The sequence below is a fragment of the Bufo bufo genome, chromosome 2, assembly GCF_905171765.1.
Source record: "Bufo bufo chromosome 2, aBufBuf1.1, whole genome shotgun sequence".
Lineage (NCBI taxonomy): Eukaryota > Metazoa > Chordata > Amphibia > Anura > Bufonidae > Bufo > Bufo bufo.
Window position 1 is genome coordinate 391,627,104 of NC_053390.1, and position 20,199 is coordinate 391,647,302.

Here is a 20,199-nt window from a genome sequence, read left to right on the forward strand (position 1 = left end):
TTCAGGATAACTTGTAACTTACTAGTTCAACTCCCTGTGGGTGGTCATATCAGTGACTAACAGCCCCTCATGTATGACTGTGTATCACTGTTATCACTATGTATCAATCTGCTCAGCTCCTTCTGCTCTGTATAACGTTGCCCAGACAATGGACTGCATGTACAACATGACAAACTCCCTTTAATGCAATAGCATATGCAAACTGCCTGACTAACGCCACCTTCTGGATGTGACTCTCTACAGCATGTGCAAATAGCAGACCTTTTAACAGGCCTTTGAATACTAACACTTAACTGATAGGGAGCCACTAGCGAGATGGTTCTCTTCCTGTGGGAGATGCCGGTTTGCATATTATTTTCTCCATACATAGTGGGTCTTGTTAAGGACATCCAGTACCTCTCGAAAAATGCTACAGGGTACAATGACAGTTTAGACAATCGTATGAGTCCACCTTTGTCGCAGTAGTTGGAAGGAAGGCCCTTTCTTGCTCCAGCATGATTGTGTCCTGTACATAAGGGCTCATCCAGACGGCTGTATGCTGTACGCAAAAATACTGAATGCTATCCGTTTTTTTTTTTTGCGGACAGCATTCAGTATTTTTGCGGACCCACAGACTTCAATGGGGCCATGTCCTGATTTTCACGTACAAGTATAGGACATGTTTCATTTGTTTTGCGGAACCGTGGAATAGAAAAGGGCCCCATAGAAGTGAATGGGTCAGCATCTAATCCGCAAAAAAACGCATCCGCATTTTTGCGGATAGCATACGGCCGTCTAAATGAGCCCTAAAGCAAGACATTTGGTTTTGTCAGTCCCACGGCACACACAGGAAACATTTATGCATTGTACCTGTCCATTGCAGAAATGTATTTTCAAACAAGAAAGGGAAGATCACTTTCAACAGGGCACGAAAATACATAAAACAATACGAATGCAAATTACTGGTGATTCTCCAATTAAGGTAATCGTAGTGATATTTAGGATATTAAGACAGCACAACAGATAGTCATTTAAATAAATAATAGTCACATTGGCTTAAATGGAATATTTTTATTAAGGCAGTCATACAGTACATGCACTGTAAAAAATAAATACATGACATCTTGATAACTATTAAAGGGGTTTTCCCATTACAACAATTTATTCCCTATCAATGTCTGATGGGGCCAACTGCTGGAGCTGATCACCAGAATGGGGGCCTGTGTTCCCCTGTTTGAATGGAGAAGTGGACACGCATGTGCACTGCCGCTCCATGCAGGTCTATGGGGCTGCCATAGATAACCAAGTCTTCTGCTTAAGTATACTCAACAGGCCCATAGAGTTGAATGGAGTGGCGGATGTGCATGTGTGCCTCCTGCTGCATTCAAATGGAGGAAGACAGGCCCCCAATGTCGTGATTGGTGGGGGCCCCAGTGGTCAGACCTCCACCAATTAGACACTTATACCCTATTCCATGGATAGGGGATAAGTTGTTTTAATGGGACAAACCCCTTTAAATACAGCCGACAGTAAGTTTAAATATAAAGGACACTTTTGGTCCAAATACAGCCTGGCATTTTACAAAGTACTACAGGACTACACAAATCAATGTGGCTTGATTCAATAACCAGACGTTGATATAAATGACATTCCTGAGTCATATGATGGCTAGTTGATGAAACAGGAGACGGTTACCAGCCAAAAGCTCTGGTCCACACAGCTTTCCTCTTAAACTCTGGAAGACCTCTCAAGTTAAAAAGTGAAGCTGAAAGACAAAAAGGACACTTTATACCAGTGGTGCCCAACCATTTTTCGTCTGGGGGCCGCATATGGTATGGTATAAATTTCGCAGGCCAGAACCAGGTAGCTTTGCCAGAAAGAAATGCAAACACTGTGAGGGGGCATGTGTGAGCATTACTAAAATACAAAATATGTAGGCCTTCAAATCTGCGTTGGAGGCTGCGATTGGAGCCTCTGTTGCAGATTCTGTCGAAAGACCAGACAAAAAAGCCTTGTATGCAGCACTTTTCTGTCCGGTAAAAAGACAGGATCCCGAAGGGAAACTGAACTGATCCCATCATATTCGGTGGAGTCTGTTCAGCTTTTTCCCTGTGGGTTGACAGGAGGAGGGGGGAGCAGGGTCACTAGTGGGGTGACAGGAGGAGGGGGGAGCAGGGTCACTAGTGGGGTGACAGGAGGAGGGGGGAGCAGGGTCACTAGTGGGGTGGGCGCAGGGTCACTAGTGGGGTGACCGTAGGAAGGGGAAGCAGTGTCACTAGTGGGGTGAAAGGAGGAGGGGGAAGCACGTTCACTAGTGAGGTGACAGGAGGAGGGGGGAGCAGGGTCACTAGTAGGGTGACAGGAGGAGGGGGGGAGTAGGGTCACTAGTGGGGTGACAGGAGGAGGGGGAAGCAGGGTCACTAGTGGGGTGACAGGAGGAGGGGGAAGCAGGGTCACTAGTGGGGTGACAGGAGGAGGGGGAAGCAGGGTCACTAGTGGGGTGACAAGAGGGGGAAGCAGGGTCACTAGTGGGGTGACAGGAGGAGGGGGAAGCAGGATCACTAGTGGGGTGACAGGAGGAGGGGGAAGCAGGGTCACTAGTGGGGTGACAGGAGGAGGGGGAAGCAGGGTCACTAGTGAGGTGACAGGAGGAGGGGGAAGCAGGGTCACTAATGAGGTGACAGGAGGAGGGGGGAACAGGGTCACTAGTGGGGTGACAGGAGGAGGGGGAAGCAGGGTCACTAGTGGGATGACAGAAGGAGGGGGAAGCAGGGTCACTAGTGGGGTGACAGGAGGAGGGGGAAGCAGGGTCACTAGTGGGGTGACAGGAGGAGGGGGAAGCAGGGTCACTAGTGGGGTGACAGGAGGAGGGGGAAGAAGGGTCACTAGTGAGGTGACAGGAGGAGGGGGAAGCAGGGTCACTAGTGGGGTGACAGGAGGAGGGGGAAGCAGGGTCACAAGTGGGGTGACAGGAGGAGGGGGAATCAGGGTCACTAATGAGGTGACAGGAGGAGGGGGGAACAGGGTCACTAGTGGGGTGATAGGAGGAGGGGGCAAGCAGTCACATGAGTCCACGGCTCCTTACCTCTCCAGCAGCCCTGTCATGTTTCCCAAGGTCCTAGGGCAGCACGCCCGCTCTCCTTACAACAGCCACCCCTGGAGCCCGTCCCTCCTACTTGCAGCTCCCGCCGGCTTCCCCTGCTCAGCACCTGTATCGGTCCGGCACGCGCCTATACCAACCAATAACAAAGCTTCTTGCTGTAAGGAGCTTTGCTATTGTTTATTTCAGGCACAGGCAGCATCGCTGCGCTGCCTATGCCGTTCACAGCGCCTATGAATGTGGCGGAAAAGTCTAAGTTGTATTGGTACGCCTTAGACTTTTTCCAGGGAGTCGCAAGGGCCGCATAACACAGCTTCGCGGGCCACATTTGGCCCACGGGCCGTAGGTTAGGTATCACTGCTTTATACCATAGCCATAACCAAAATTAAATATATGGTACATCTAGAAATCCGTACCCACTGCTTGTATTACAACTTATATTCACTATATCTTATAGACTACCTCCGTCATGTCTCCTAAACAGTCTCAGTCTTTCAACAACAAAAAAATTAAATTTAAATAAAAAATTTGCCTCAAATCTGGCCTTCTATTACTTCTATTAACTGTGGTCATACCTTTCAGAACAGTTCTTGATTCCTCTGATAAGGCTCCTTCTGGACTTTCAAGGAGGTTTATCATCCAATCAATAAACTATTGAAAAAAAATTAAAATGTTGTCTTCAGACAGGTAGTCACAAAAATAGGATGATTATTCTTCTAAATAGTCAAGACATTAAGCAGTAATTAATTGAAAGGGGTTGTGCAGCGATATTGATGACCCTACCGATCAGCTGTTGGAAGAGGAGGACACTGTGCGTCGTCTCCTGTGGAGCAGAGGCATAGTGTAATTACAAGTACTTGCTCCATTCAAGTGAGTGGCGTGAGTACTCATCATTACACTGCACTTCAGAGACCGTGCAGTGTAAAAAACAGGAAGAGGCGCGCCTATGGGGCACCAACGCCACTTCAAACAGCTGATCGGCAGGGGTGCTGGGTGTCGGACCTGAGGATAGGTAATCAAGATAAATCTATGCACAGCACTTCAAGTCAGCTTGTAGTGAGCGATATTATTTACATAGAAAACTGAATAGATGATTAAAGGGGTTCTTTGGGCTTTTTATTTTTATTTTTTTTATCCATTCTTTCTTCTAACCTGTGGAAGAAAGACAGTTTAGTACTTACCCTGCTGATGCTGCCATCTCCGCTGTACTCACACAGGCTGCAGGCTGAACTGGGAGAAACGGGAAGACATCCGGTCGGGACTCGAGTGGAAGAGACTGAAGCTTGTGTGAGTACAGGGGAGATGGCAGCATCAAGCGCTGGAGGGGTAAGTATTAACTAAACTGTCTTTCTTCCAAAGGTTAGAAGAAAGCATGGATTTTTTTTAAAAGCCTGGAGAACCCCTTTAAGAAACTCTCTATTGCTGGAGCTTTATTATCAGTTATAATAGTGCACCGCGCAGGCATCTGAGGAACTGAAAGTTTATAGGAAGAACTGCAGCATATCTTTCTTTCATAAATGGAAGAACACTTTAAATGATATGAGGTTTAGGTCTAACTTTTTTTTTTTTGCAATCCAAATCAGGAATGAATCCCAAGATTCTCAAAGGAAAGGTTTTCTTTTTCGTCTATTTTGAGCTTCATTTCTGTTATAGGCAACAAAATGTGGAAGGAAACAAGGACCTCATATGTTCCAACCGTTACACAGGTCTACTGTGGGTTCTCTAGTTGTGATGATGCTGCCTTCAGCTGCATTGGGGGGGAAATAAGAAAGTGTAATCTAGTGTGAGCCTAGTCTTCACAGCAGGACGTCCGGCACACTGGAGATATTCAGTATAAACACGGTCTAATCTGGACTCAAGTCTCACACTTTCCATGCTGCAGCTAAACATCTGTGCAATAAAATATTCTAAGTATTTCACTTTCTAAAAAACAGATTTATTATTTCACTACATCCTGTTCATATCTTCCACGTAGAAAGTGCAGCAGGATGCATGACCTTCCATTCTATTAAAGGGGTTGCCCCACGAAAAATACAGTTTTTTAATAAACCAGCACCTGGATCTGAATACTTCTGTAACTGTATGTAATTAAAAATGTACAGTGTTATAGCTATCTGTATAGCGCCACCTGCTGTACGCCCTTTTTCTAATTTCTCTGTCCTGCTCACTGAGATGGAAGCACATGCTCAGTTCCATCCTTAAACTGCCACCAGCTGCAGCAGAAAGGACACACCCCATAAGCTGACCGCTTGAAATAAATATAGCAGAACAATTGGAGCAATGAATGAGTCGATCTCTGGATCCATGTGAGATACAAGACTGGTTCTAGCCTTGTTTCAAAAAGGTTAACATGTACTAGATTATGTATGAGTTTCATTTTTTACATTATTCATGGGATAACCCTTTGAAACTCAGCACCCTGAAGTGCCAGTAGCATGTCATCAATAGTGGGGCTTCAGTGCTTCTGCAGATTGGTGGGTGACAACATGTGTACCACAGGAGTGAGACGATCTGCTGGTGTTTCTTGCTCCCTGCTGCATCTAGGGTGTCTGAAGGGCTCCATAATGAATACAAGGGAACTGAATACATGCAATGTGTACAGATTGGATTGCAGTATATGTAGGATGTACTGTAAGGCTTCTACATATGCTATAAGAGAAATACCTTCTGAGCATGTTCCTTCCAAGGCTCTTTTGCTAATAGCGACTGCAAACTTGCTGGTAACGCAGTAAAACATTCATTTATGGTCAACATGTCCATAGGCTGCTTTCCCAAAGAACCAGTGGTAAAAGAGGATTCATGATTCCACGACAACCAGCTGCCATGGATCCCAAGAAGTAAAGGTGTTGTACGATCACCCCAGGCCACTACAGACACAGCAAAAACATGTAGCAGGAAGTCCACTCCCTAAACAGGAAGAGAAATACCACCTTTACCAAGAATGCAATATTAAAACATTACAGATCGAAGTCATGACATTGTTCAATTTCCAAGAAATAAACACTATGTACACTACCTTACTTAGAAGAACATTCTGCAAAGGTGTGGACTTATAAGCTATGTTTCTAGTGTAACTGATCAAATCCAGCAGCCAGTCCAATCGCTTTAAGATGCCTAAAAGAATCAAGAAATAAACCACAACAGAATGGGCCAAATGTTACAAAAATGTAAGACTTGTGTAATTCCAATTGCAAAAATATGTAATATGTAATAAAAAAATACGCTGTTAGCAAACTTGTTATAAAAAGTAGCCAATATATACTAACCTAAAGAAGGAACGTAATTGAAGGGCAGCAGAGGGTTAGTGCTACGGGTACAGCGCTACAGCCAAGGTTTTGGAGCCCTACTGATCATAAAGTGATGGCATATCCTAGGATGGGAACCATGGGATCTGTAAGTGCCAGTGCTTTGTACTTCTCTGGATATCCTAGTGATATGCCATGACTTTATAAAACTGAAATACACTTTTACATAATATTAAGGTTGTAAAAAAATAAATAAAAAAAAACAGTACTAGTAACTCATGCTTGGATTATTACAATAAAAGATTTTGTATATGAGGTTGGGCACAGGCTGCTTTGTCTATGTTTTCCCCAGTTTTGACTGAAAGAACCTATAAGCCCCATGCATTCCCAGAACACCATATGAAACATAAGAGAAATCCAAGGTGTTAAAGATCCCCCTTTTCTGCTAGATTTCTACAAGACTGATTGACTTGCATAGGCAAGTGTTTATTTTTTTAAATTTTTTTTAACGTTCGTTACCTGGTTTACTTTTCCTTTAAAGGGGTTGTCCAGTTTCAGGAAGCAACCGGAAAACACATGGGATCCTTCTGCAAAAAAACCCCCTAAAACCTGAGCATTACTAACCTGACAGATCCTGCACCGCCACTCCAGTACTCCCCACGCTCAGCTCTGTTTACTCAGTGATCTCACGCTGATAACTCCTGACCGCTGCAGCCAATCGTTGGCCTCTTTGGTAGGCTGCTGAGGCCAGTGATTGACTGCAGCAGTCACATGTTGTCAACACATAGCAGATCCGGAAGGACCTGAGTGGTGGTGTGGGATCTGTCAGATAAGTAACTCTCGGTGCTTTTTGGCAGAAGGATCCCATGTGTTGTTCAGTTTCTTCCTAAATGGGTTCTCCGGGAATAATTTAAAATGGCCTCCAGTAACCTGTCCCTGAATATAAGCAGGACTGGCTGCCTCCGCTTGCAGAGTTGTCTAAGGAAGAAGGGGTGAGGGGGCAGAGCCTCATTGCACATTACACTCTGGCATTTGCCACCCCATCATCCCCCTAGGCAGCAACCAATCCTGCTCACGTTCTAGGATAGGTTGATGGTGGCCATTTTAACCACCTCAGCCCCCAGTGCTTAAACACCCTGAAAGACCAGGCCACTTTTTACACTTCTGACCTACACTACTTTCACCGTTTATTGCTCGGTCATGCAACTTACCACCCAAATGAATTTTACCTCCTTTTCTTCTCACTAATAGAGCTTTCATTTGGTGGTATTTCATTGCTGCTGACATTTTTACTTTTTTTGTTATTAATCGAAATTTAACAATTTTTTTGCAAAAAAATGACATTTTTCAATTTCAGTTGTAAAATTTTGCAAAAAAAACGAGATCCATATAGAAATTTTGCTCTAAATTTATTGTTCTACATGTCTTTGATAAAAAAAAATGTTTGGGTAAAAAAAAAATGGTTTGGGTAAAAGTTATAGCGTTTACAAACTATGGTACAAAAATGTGAATTTCCGCTTTTTGAAGCAGCTCTGACTTTCTGAGCACCTGTCATGTTTCCTGAGGTTCTACAATGGCCAGACAGTACAAACACCCCACAAATGACCCCATTTCGGAAAGTACACACCCTAAGGTATTCGCTGATGGGCATAGTGAGTTCATAGAACTTTTTATTTTTTGTCACAAGTTAGCGGAAAATGATGATTTTTTTTCTTTTTTTTTCTTTTCTTACAAAGTCTCATATTCCACTAACTTGTGACAAAAAATAAAAACTTCTATGAACTCACTATGCCCATCACGAAATACCTTGGGGTCTCTTCTTTCCAAAATGGGGTCACTTGTGGGGTAGTTATACTGCCCTGGCATTCTAGGGGCCCAAATGTGAGGTAAGGAGTTTGAAATCAAAATTCTGTAAAAAATGACCTGTGAAATCCGAAAGGTGCTCTTTGGAATATGGGCCCCTTTGCCCACCTAGGCTGCAAAAAAGTGTCACACATCTGGTATCTCTGTATTCAGGAGAAGTTGAGGAATGTGTTTTGGGGTGTCTTTTTACATATACCCATGCTGGGTGAGATAAATATCTTGGTCAAATGCCAACTTTGTATAAAAAAAATGGGAAAAGTTGTCTTTTGCCAAGATATTTCTCTCACCCAGCATGGGTATATGTAAAATGACACCCCAAATCAGATTCCCCAACTTCTCCTGAGTACAGAAATACCAGATGTGTGACACTTTTTTGCAGCCTAGGTGGGCAAAGGGGCCCATATTCCAAAGAGCACCTTTCGGATTTCACAGGTCATTTTTTACAGAATTTGATTTCAAACTCCTTACCACACATTTGGGCCCCTAGAATGCCAGGGCAGTATAACTACCCCACAAGTGACCCCATTTTGGAAAGAAGAGACCCCAAGGTATTCGCTGATGGGCATAGTGAGTTCATGGAAGTTTTTATTTTTTGTCACAAGTTAGTGGAATATGAGACTTTGTATGAAAAAAAAAATAAAAAAAAAAAAAAATCAGCATTTTCCACTAACTTGTGACAAAAAATAAAAAATTCTAGGAACTCGCCATGCCCCTCACGGAATACCTTGGGGTGTCTTCTTTCCAAAATGGGGTCACTTGTGGGGTAGTTATACTGCCCTGGCATTTTCCAGGGGCCCTAATGTGTGGTAAGTAGGTAAATGACCTGTGAAATCCTAAAGGTGCTCTTTGGAATATGGGCCCCTTTGCCCACCTAGGCTGCAAAAAAGTGTCACACATGTGGTATCGCCGTATTCAGGAGAAGGTGGGGAATGTGTTTTGGGGTGTCATTTTACATATACCCTTGCTGGGTGAGAGAAATATCTTGGCAAAAGACAACTTTTCCGATTTTTTTATACAAAGTTGGCATTTGACCAAGATATTTCTCTCACCCAGCATGGGTATATGTAAAATGACACCCCAAAACACATTCCCCAACTTCTCCTGAGTACGGCGATACCAGATATGTGACACTTTTTTGCAGCCTAGATGCGCAAAGGTGCCCAAATTCCTTTTAGGAGGGCATTTTTAGACATTTGGATACCAGACTTCTTCTCACGCTTTGGGGCCCCTAGAATGCCAGGGCAGTATAAATACCCCACATGTGACCCCATTTTGGAAAGAAGACACCCCAAGGTATTCAATGAGGGCCATGGCGAGTTCATAGAAATTTTTTTTTTTTGGCACAAGTTAGCGGAAATTGATATTTTTAATTTTTTTCTCACAAAGTCTCCCTTTCCGCTAACTTGGGACAAAAATTTCAATCTTTCATGGACTCAATATGCCCCTCACGGAATACCTGGGGGTGTCTTCATTCCGAAATTGGGTCACATAGAAACATAGAATGTGTCGGCAGATAAGAACCATTTGGCCCATCTAGTCTGCCCAATATACTGAATACTATGGATAGCCCCCGGCCCTATCTTATATGAAGGATGGCCTTATGCCTATCCCATGCATGCTTAAACCCCTTCACTGTATTTGCAGCTACCACTTCTGCAGGAAGGCTATTCCATGCATCCACTACTCTCTCAGTAAAGTAATACTTCCTTATATTACTTTTAAACCTTTGCCCCTCTAATTTAAAACTGTGTCCTCTTGTGGTAGTTTTTCTTCTTTTAAATATGCTCTCTTCCTTTACCGAGTTGATTCCCTTTATGTATTTAAAAGTTTCTATCATATCCCCTCTGTCTCTTCTTTCTTCCAAGCTATACATATTAAGGTCCTTTAACCTTTCCTGGTAAGTTTTATCCTGCAATCCATGTACTAGTTTAGTAGCTCTTCTCTGAACTCTCTCTAGAGTATCTATATCCTTCTGGAGATATGGCCTCCAGTACTGCGCACAATACTCCAAGTGAGGTCTCACCAGTGTTCTGTACAGCGGCATAAGCACTTCACTCTTTCTACTGCTTATACCTCTCCCTATACATCCAAGCATTCTGCTGGCATTTCGTGCTGCTCTATTACATTACATGTGGGGTATTTATACTGCCCTGGCATTCTAGGGGCCCTAAAGCGTGAGAAGAAGTCTGGAATATAAATGTCTAAAAAATTTTACGCATTTGGATTCCGTGAGGGGTATGGTGAGTTCATGTGAGATTTTATTTTTTGACACAAGTTAGTGGAATATGAGACTTTGTAAGAAAAAAAATAAATAATTCCGCTAACTTGGGCCAAAAAAATGTCTGAATGGAGCCTTACAGAGGGGTGATCAATGACAGGGGGGTGATCAATGACAGGGGGGTTGATCAATGACAGGGGGGTTGATCAATGACAGGGGGTTGATCAATGACAGGGGGTTGATCAATGACAGGGGGGTGATCAATGACAGGGGGGTGATCAGGGAGTCTATATGGGGTGATAACCACAGTCATTGATCACGCCCGTGTAAGGCTTCATTCAGACGTCCGTATGCGTTTTGCGGATCCGATCCATCTATCAGTGCATCCGTAAAAATCATGCGGACATCTGAATGGAGCTTTACAGGGGGGGTAATCAATGACAGGGGGGTAATCAATGACAGGGGGGTGATCAGGGAGTCTATATGGGGTGATCACCACAGTCATTGATCACGCCCCTGTAAGGCTTCATTCAGACGTCCGGATGCGTTTTGCGGATCCGATCCATCTATCAGTGGATCCGTAAAAATCATGCGGACGTCTGAATGGAGCTTTACAGGGGGGTAATCAATGACAGGGGGGGTGATCAGGGAGTCTATATGGGGTGATCACCACAGTCATTGATCACGCCCCTGTAAGGCTTCATTCAGACGTCCGGATGCGTTTTACGGATCCGATCCATCTATCAGTGCATCCGTAAAAATCATGCGGACATCTGAATGGAGCTTTACAGGGGGGTGATCAATGACAGGGGGGTAATCAATGACAGGGGGGTGATCAGGGAGTCTATATGGGGTGATCACCACAGTCATTGATCATGCCCCTGTAAGGCTTCATTCAGACGTCCGGATGAGTTTTGCGGATCCGATCCATCTATCAGTGCATCCGTAAAAATCATGCGGACATCTGAATGGAGCTTTACAGGGGGGTGATCAATGACAGGGGGTAATTAATGACAGGGGGGTGATCAGGGAGTCTATATGGGGTGATCAGGGGCTAATAAGGGGTTAATAAGTGACGGGGGGGGGGGTGTAGTGTAGTGTAGTGGTGCTTGGTGGTACTTTACTGAGCTACCTGTGTCCTCTGGTGGTCGATCCAAACAAAGGGGACCACCAGAGGACCAGGTAGCAGGTATATTAGACGCTGTTATCAAAACAGCGTCTAATATACCTGTTAGGGGTTAAAAAAAACACATCTCCAGCCTGCCAGCGAACGATCGCCGCTGGCAGGCTGGAGATCAACTCTCTTACCTTCCGTTCCTGTGAGCGCGCGCGCGCCTGTGTGCGCGCGTTCACAGGAAGTCTCGCGTCTCGCGAGATGACGCATATATGCGTGACTGTGCGCAGCGCTGCCACCTCCGGAACGCGATCCTGCGTTAGGCGGTCCGGAGGTGGTTAAGTCATTCCTGGAGAACCCCCTTAATTCTCATAGTTTATTACCTGTATTCTGATGGCTTAGGACTCTTGCTTGATAGAAGGTCTGTAATAACATCCAAATGATAGTCTTTTTATCTTTGCACTCTAGGGCTACTTCTCTCACTTCTCTTAAGCATGACAGTGGCAGACGTCCTTGAGAAATGAGGTACCCTCGAACAAAAGTAGACTTTAGGATGTTGTCCTGTAGTTAGGGCATAGGATTAAAGCAACAGAAAAAAGAAATAACTTTTCCATTAGACATGAACTTCACATAAAAGTCTGAGCAGTTACTTTAGGTGTTAGGATTTTACCTTGGAAATACAGCAAATCCTTTCAACTTCACTATCTGCCAATTCTGAGATGCATTTAGCGACTTCAATGTACATCCCCATGTTAGTCTTCTGCATCAGGAGTATATATGTAAAAAAAAAATGAAGAAAGGTTCTTTTGTGTTACGGGGAGATGCTGATCATCTTGATCTTTCCTCTCTTTGCTATGGCCATGTGTTCATTGCTTACACTTGAATATGGAATATTTTGCTGTATCTTCATTGTGCTTTCCTACATGTTTTAGCTTCATGTAAGCGATTGTTGTGATCACTTACAATGTACTTGATTGCTCTTATATTAATAAATTGATAAAAATTCACGGCAAGTTAAAATAATTGGTAATGCTTAAAGTGCATGGGCTTTTGCAATCAATTGCCTGGCACATATGAAAGGGATTATCCCACGAAAAATATTCTACAGTTTTAAAACCAGCACCTGGATCTGAGTACTTTTGTAATTTCATGTAATTAAAAATTTATTATAGCCACTGAGTTATTCAATGAAAGTTATCTGTATAGCGCCACCTGCTGTTTGTTCTGTTCTTATTTCTATGTGGATGCACATGCTCAGTTCCATCCTTCAACTTCCTCTTGAGCTGTGATAGAGAGAGAGATCTACAGCAGGAAGGACACTTTCCTTAAGCTGCAAAGCTTCATATAAATCTAGCAGAGCAATTAAAGCAATGAATGTGGAGATCTCTGGATCCACGAGGTACAGGGCTCCAGATGGCGACCAAAACGGTTGGCATTGCGCCTTAAAATTTGCAGATGGCGACAAGACTTTTTAGTCTTATCGCCATTTGCGACTGGACCGCCGCGCTGCTGCACAGCCTAGTATCAGTTAGAGAACATGGCACACGCCATGTTCTCTTAACTAGAACAGTGGAGAAGGAGGGGAGGAGTCCCTCCCTCCCCACTGCGACGCGGACGCCACTGCCACCAATGGGGAGATAGCAGGTAGGAGGAGGGGAGGAGCTGTGGCCACTGCGCCACCAATGAATGTAAAACATATTAATACAAGTATAGGCAGCGGTATCATAGACCCAGCCTCAATAACGGGGTTAATTGCTGCAGATCGCATGCCCTATCAGGTGCCACATCTGAGGGGTTAATTGCAGCGGATTGCATGCCCTGTTATTGAGGCCGGGTGCCGGGTCTGTGATACTGCTGCCGACACTTGTATAAATGAGTTAAAGAGGACCTTTCATGGGTCCAAAAAATATGAACTTAGTAGCAGGCTACATAGAGCGGCGCCCAGGGATCTAAGTGCACTTACTATTATTCCTGGGCGCCGCTCCGTTTGCCCGCTGTGGCCCCCGGTATTTTCAACATTCAGAGCAAAAAGGACGAGACACCAGTGTCTCTCCTTCTCCCTGACAGCAGTGCTGTCCAATCGCAGCTCAGAGCCAGGTAGTTTTTTTTTTCTGAGCGCTGCTGTCAGGGAGAAGGAGAGACACTGGCGTCTCCTCCTCCTTGCTCTGAATGTTTATTCAGAGCAAGTTTATATTTTTTGGACCCATGAAAGGTCCTCTTTAATTACATTCATTGGTGGTGCAGTGCGTCCTCCCCTCCCCCCTATTATTAGTATCATTGGTGGCGCAGTGGCCACAGGCCCCGCCCCTCATTGTTATATGGTGGCAACAGGGTCCCCTCCCCTCTATTGGTGGCAGTGGCAAATTACACTGCTGGGGCTCAGATTGTTACCATGGCAGCCAGGACGCTACTGAAGCCCTGGCTGCCATAGTCAGCTCCCTGCTGCTGTGTGTACTATGCACAGGGCAGCAGGGAGAGTGTGAGGTCCTAGTCACCCTAAAACAGCTCTATCAGGGTGAATAGGACAAGGGATGAAAAGATCCAGGTTATAGCCCCTAAGGGGGGAAATGGTTATTAAATAAAAAGTTTAAAAAAAAGTTTAAAGAAAAACACCAAAATACTAAAAGTTTAAATCGCCCCCTTTGCCAATTTTAAACATATAAAATTTACAAACAATAAAAAATAAACATATTACATATTGCCACATCCGAAAAAGTGTGAGCTATTAAAATATAAAAAAAATATTTCCGCTCTGGTGAAGGCAGTAACATAAAAAAAATCGAAACTACGCAATTTGCAATTTTTATTTACCTTGTCCCCCAAAAGATGTCACTGGATGTGAGAGGTATGTGGTGCTGTATTCTCCTATATGTAGTGCTGGCTCACTACTGTGACCTGCGTCTCATTTTCTCCGTCAAGTCCTTTTTTTAATTATATGCATTTTAAATTTGGCGACTAAAAAAAAGTAATTTGGCTCCTAAATTTTTTAGTTTAGGATCCAATGGCTCCTGGTTATTTTTTGTAGTCTGGAGTACTGGTGCTGGTTCTAGCTTTGTTAGAAAGAGATTATTATGTACTATATGATGTCAAATTTTCTTTTACAGTAATCATAGGATAACACCCCCCCCCCACCACCACCACGCATACTCAACAGGTTGCACAGAGCCCAGGAGCCTCCCTTGATGGGAAAAGCACAAGCATCCGGAGTGATCATGACATACAAGTAATAACTGATTCAACAAGAAGCACAGATGTTGCTTAGATAAAGAATATGCTGTATTCAGTACATTTGTGGTACAGGAACTGTTACTAGTATTAGAGTTGTATACGCTGCTGAGTATTGCTCTATGGGTATAGTTTACCTGAATCTCATCTGGTAATAGCTGGTATAGCCTTTCTATGGTTGTACACAGAAAACTCCAGCAATGTTGTGGGGGGTTAGGAAGCTTCATAGCTTGGGCCAGACCCAGCAAAATATTATTCGACGTCGTCACATCCATTGTCTTAATTTGGGCATCAAACTGAGCAATCATGAACACATTAGCAAACGTCTGCAGCTTATCCTCAGAGACGTGCTTCATCCACAGTGACAGAGAAGTAACCAGGTATGAGCGGGTTGTGACCTGCAATGCAAACAATTTCCTAAATGCTGCAGTTGTGAAAGGGTGGGGGCGACAATAGAACTCATTGAATGCTTAGAAAAAAACATGTATATGTAAAACCAGGCCAGATTCCACATGGAAATATAAAGCGCTCGTATATACAAGTACCACTAGATAGTGGGTAAGACTAGTATCACTGGCCTCCATTTAAGTGAACGGAGCTTAGCCCCGCCCAGGCCATTGATACTAGTCGTGACGTTACTGGGTCTGCGATAAACAGCGAGAAGGTCGCGGCGCTACTGCCAGCGCCGCTGCCTTCTCAAACAGCTGTTCAGCAGGGGTCCCAGGTGTTGGACCCCTGCCGATCAGATGCTGATGATGAGGATAGATAATCAGTTTAAAAAAACTGCAGAACCCCTTTAAGGCTACTTTCACACTAGCGTTCAGAGCGGGTCCGTCTGATGTCTGCTCAGACGGATCCGCTCCTATAATGCAGACGTTTGTATCCGTTCAGAACGGATCCGTCTGCATTATAGTTTGAAAAAAATTCTAAGTGTGAAAGTAGCCTGAACGGATCCGTCCAGACTTTACATTGAAAGTCAATGGGGGACGAATCCGTTTGAAGATTGAGCCATATGGTGTCATCTTCAAACGGATTCGTCCCCATTGACTTACATTGTAAGTCTGGACGGATCCGCTTGCCTCCGCACGGCCAAGCGGACACCCGAACGCTGCAAGCAGCGTTCAGGTGTCCGCTCGCTGAGCGGAGGCTGAATGCTGTCAGACTGATGTATTCTGAGCGGATCCGCGTCCACTGAGAATGCATTAGGGCTGGACGAATGCGTTCGGGGCCGCTTGTGAGCCCCTTCAAACGGAGCTCACGAGCGGACACCCGAACGCAGGTGTGAAAGTAGCCTAAGTCAAACATAATGTAAAAGCAGTCTGCGAACACTGAATATAGACTGCAAATTTTACTAATGCTATTTTAACTATATAAAATTCATTTTACTCATTTATATAGCGACTATAGCATTAGTAAAACCTACAATCTATATATCCACTGTTTGGTTTTATCTTTTGTATTTTCAGCTACAGAGACACACACTCGCGCATTCATTTCACTTTACAGGATTTGATGAGTGTTTTGTTCTTCTCCATGACTGCAGTTAACCTCAAAATTTCCCCTCCGTGTCACAATGTCAAAGGGGTTTATGGTAAGCTGCTTACTCGTGACAATATGTTACCAATGATTTGGTCGTTACCACCTGCTTATTTATCTGTCTAAATGCTGAAGTTTTTATGGGAAAACTGATGACCACATTTAAACTGGTTTCTCTAGTACCTCCTCCTCAACCTCTTCCCCTCAACATAGACTTCTATAAAAAAAACAATAAAAAACTGTAACCTGATCCCTCAGTAAAGCTGATAATCTATCTCCTCTTTGCCTCAATTAACTAAGAGTTAGGCCTCATTCACACTCCTGTGGTACTTCCATGATGGCACGGTCCAGGTTATGTTTCATCCATGACATTTTCATTGATCTATCAGTGTTTGATCCGTGGTTCTGGGATTTTCAGTGGTTCAGTCCATGTGTCACCTGTGTTTCATGGACACTGCTGGGCTGAAAATGCATTTGCAGAACATCTTCTACCAATGATCCATGAAAACCAGAGACAAAACATTGATGGCATCATTGTGTCTGTAGTTTTGTGCATGAGGGATCCGTAATCACGGACAAAATAAGAAATTTTTCTGTGATATAACCATGGACCCACAGTCCGTGGTAAAGCACTGATGTGTTAATACATATATTAAAGTCAATGGATACGTGATTGGCCCATAGAGACCACAGACAGCACACATATATGAATCACTGACATGTGAGAAAGACCTTAGTGATCAGTGCAGGAGGCAAAGGGAGGAGAAGAAAAGGCTGATAACTGGAGAAAGAAGCATTTTTCTGTAATAAGATATTTACAAAGTTTATTATCATTACTTTAACTACTGATTTATGCAAAGTTTGTTGAAACACCAGTGAAGTCTTTGTACTTTATTTTAAAATTGAATAGTAATTCATTGAAAGTACCGTATTTTTCGCCCCATAAGACGCATCCCCCCCCCCAAAAGTGTGGGGGGGAAATGCCCCTGCGTCTTATGGGGCAAATACTAATGAGCGCTTCCATTATGGAAGCGCTCATTAGTACCAGAGGGCCAGGAAGCAGTGAAGGCTCTGTACTCACCGCTTCCTGGTCCTCGGCTGTCGGCTGTGCAGTGGCTGCGCACAGCGTCAGAGCGCTCTGTGACCTCACGCTGTGCGCGCCAGTTCACAGCACAGCCGGAGGAAGCAGATCGTGGGCAGAGAGGAGCGGCGGCACCCAGGAACAGAAGAGGTAAGTGGGATTTTAATTTTATAAAACATGGCAATATGGGGCTAATGTGAGGCAATATGGGGCTGATGTGAGGCAATATGGGGCTGATTTTTGGCAATATGGGGCTGATCTTTGGCAATATGGGGCTGATCTGATGCACTGGGGGCTAATATGAGAGGCAATGGGGGCTGCTATGAGGCAATGGGGGCTCTTATCTGAGGTCTGATTGGGGGTCATTCACATTGGGGTCTGAGCTGAGGTCTGATTGGTGGTCTGAACAGAGTTCTAATTAAAGATATTTTTTTCTTATTGTCCCCCCTCTAAAACCTAGGTGCGTCTTATGGGCTGGTGCGTCTTATAGGGCGAAAAATACGGTAATTTTATGATCAATAACTATTCTTTACAATTACACTGTTACTTACATTAAGGCTGTAAACTAAGGGTGGTACCACCCAAATGCCAAGCAGCACAGCTGCATTCGAAGAGGTCTGGGCCTGAGTTACTGCTATCTGGACACAGAGTTTTTGGATTTCATCACCTATGTAAAAGAAAGCCAGTACATCAAAGTAAAACAAATCTACTATATGCCCCAGGATAGTTCATTAATATAGGAAACTGGCCAACCCTTTTAATAAATTTGGCACAATGTTCACCATTTTCACTGCCTTCCCTTTACTCCCCATACATTTATTTTTTATTATTATTATAATAAAATAACTAATACGTATCATTTACATTTCTGATACCTTGGCTTCAAACAAAATGACAAGGCACAAATCCAAGGAGGTGAAGACAAATATACAATAGAGCTAATAAATATCTCATTGAAATGACTTGCCAAAGTTCAGTCGCATTAAAGGAGCAAGTATGGATGCCCAGTTAACAGGTGGGTACTGATGAACATCAGCGGCTGCAGCAATGGACGACACACACACCTTGACCAAGGCTGGAGGGATTGCTTCAGGGCCTGTAAGAAAAGAAAGAAATGCTGTGTGATTGTGTGCCATAACATGTCCAAACTTACAGCTATAAAATGCGGGAGTCTCATAATGCTACTATACAGAGAATAGATGTAGACAACATAGTACTACTCCAAATATTGCACAGATGTATTTTATCCACAGGATTCAAAGTTAGGCTTCACATTAGCATTAATGGAAGCAACCATGCTTTCCAGTATTTCTGATAGCAAAACTAGTGCAGTCTGAAGTGCTATTTTTAACAAAAAAACGTAATCCAGACAGATTCTACTTAAACCAACGAGATCTATCATCTTGAAAAGAGATCTGTCATAGCCATTATGTCTCTGCTGGGAACCAAAGCCATGATGCTGATGAACCTAATGATATCCTATTTCCACAAAAAGGGATCAGACCATAGTGTTTTCCTAGTGTTTTCAAAGTGTACCCCAAAGGCATGTCTGACATCCAAATACACTGTACAGTACATACCAACTGGTAGCTTGGGGGGCCTACCTGTTACTAAGCACTAATTCAGGAACACGTTGTGGCTGCTATCCTAACAGAGTTCAAGTACCGTCAAGAACTGTATTAGTAAACTGTGGTCAGGCAGAGGAAGCTAACATGATGCTAACTTCCTTCATTGCAAAATTAAATTCTTTTAATGCTTAAAGAGGAAATACAGGCAAAAAAAGATCTTCTGATACATCACGCATTGCTGGAGCCCGTAAGCCACAGTTTCCAGAATGGAAGAGCTACAGCATGCTATAGAACTGCGCAAAAAAAAGTTGGGACTAGGGCTGAAACGATTCATCGATTTAATCGATGTAATCGAGGCAAAAAAATCCTCGATGCAGTTTTTCTGCATCGAGGATTCGTTTAAATCACATGACCACGGAGCGCGAGTGAAATTAAGCTTCTCACTCACCGCTCCGTGGCCTCCCGTCGGCACCGCGCTGCAGGACCTTGCGTTCACACATCGTCAGCGCGCTGGCTGACGCTGTGTGTGACGTCAGGTCCCCAGTGCATGCTGGGATGAAGACACGTCTCCTGCAGACTCCGTGTGTCGGCGCACTCTGCACTGAAAGGTAAGTATAAAGTTAGCAGAGGGGCGCGCGCGCGGGGGGGGCTGGTAAATTGGTGGCACCTGTGATTTGGCATGGGGAAATGTGGGCAGCTATGGTTTGGCATGTATAAAGTTATTGGCGTTAGAGGGGTTAATGGGAGCACCTATGATTTGCCGTGTATAAAAGTATTGGGGGGGAGGGGAAGAGGGGTTAATGGGGGCACCTGTGATTAGGCACTCGGAAGGTTGATCTGGAGGAGTAGGGGACATGGTGCATGGCATGGGGGCACATCATGGCAATCTGGATGGAGGGGCTGATGGCAGTGCCATCATGGGGGCACTAGGGGACATGGCATGGAGGGGCTGCTGATCTGATGGCACTGGGGGACATGGTGGATGGCATAGGAGGCACTGGGGAAGGTGGACATCATGGCAATCTGGATGGCATGGAGGGGCTGATGGCAGTGCCATCATGGGAGCAATGGGGGACATGGCATGGAGGGGCTGCTGAACTGATGGCACTGGGAAAGGGGGACATTTTTATAAAGCAATACATTATTTTAAGAATGTTTTTCTTATTAGATTACTCGATTATTCGTAAAAAATAATCAATAGAATACTCGATTACTTAAATAATCGTTTACTGCAGCCCTAGTTGGGACACTATACAAATCGTGAATAAAA

The 20,199-nt window shown here is 44.2% G+C and overlaps 1 protein-coding gene across 1 annotated transcript in view; it reads right to left on the reverse strand.

Annotated features, from left to right (window-relative positions):
* Nucleotides 1–1,258: 1,258 nt before the first annotated feature.
* The window catches only part of FOCAD (focadhesin), a 246,965-nt gene continuing 228,024 nt past the window's right edge, over nucleotides 1,259–20,199 (reverse strand). The window contains exons 36-44 of the mRNA XM_040417224.1: nucleotides 18,329–18,457; nucleotides 17,913–18,028; nucleotides 14,882–15,142; nucleotides 12,190–12,279; nucleotides 11,903–12,080; nucleotides 6,096–6,193; nucleotides 5,744–5,986; nucleotides 3,655–3,730; nucleotides 1,259–1,744 (exon numbers count right to left, since the gene is read on the reverse strand). Of these exons, the coding sequence (XP_040273158.1) occupies nucleotides 1,671–1,744; nucleotides 3,655–3,730; nucleotides 5,744–5,986; nucleotides 6,096–6,193; nucleotides 11,903–12,080; nucleotides 12,190–12,279; nucleotides 14,882–15,142; nucleotides 17,913–18,028; nucleotides 18,329–18,457 (1,265 nt within the window). The 3' untranslated portion in view covers nucleotides 1,259–1,670. The remainder of the gene's footprint in view (nucleotides 1,745–3,654; nucleotides 3,731–5,743; nucleotides 5,987–6,095; nucleotides 6,194–11,902; nucleotides 12,081–12,189; nucleotides 12,280–14,881; nucleotides 15,143–17,912; nucleotides 18,029–18,328; nucleotides 18,458–20,199) is intronic.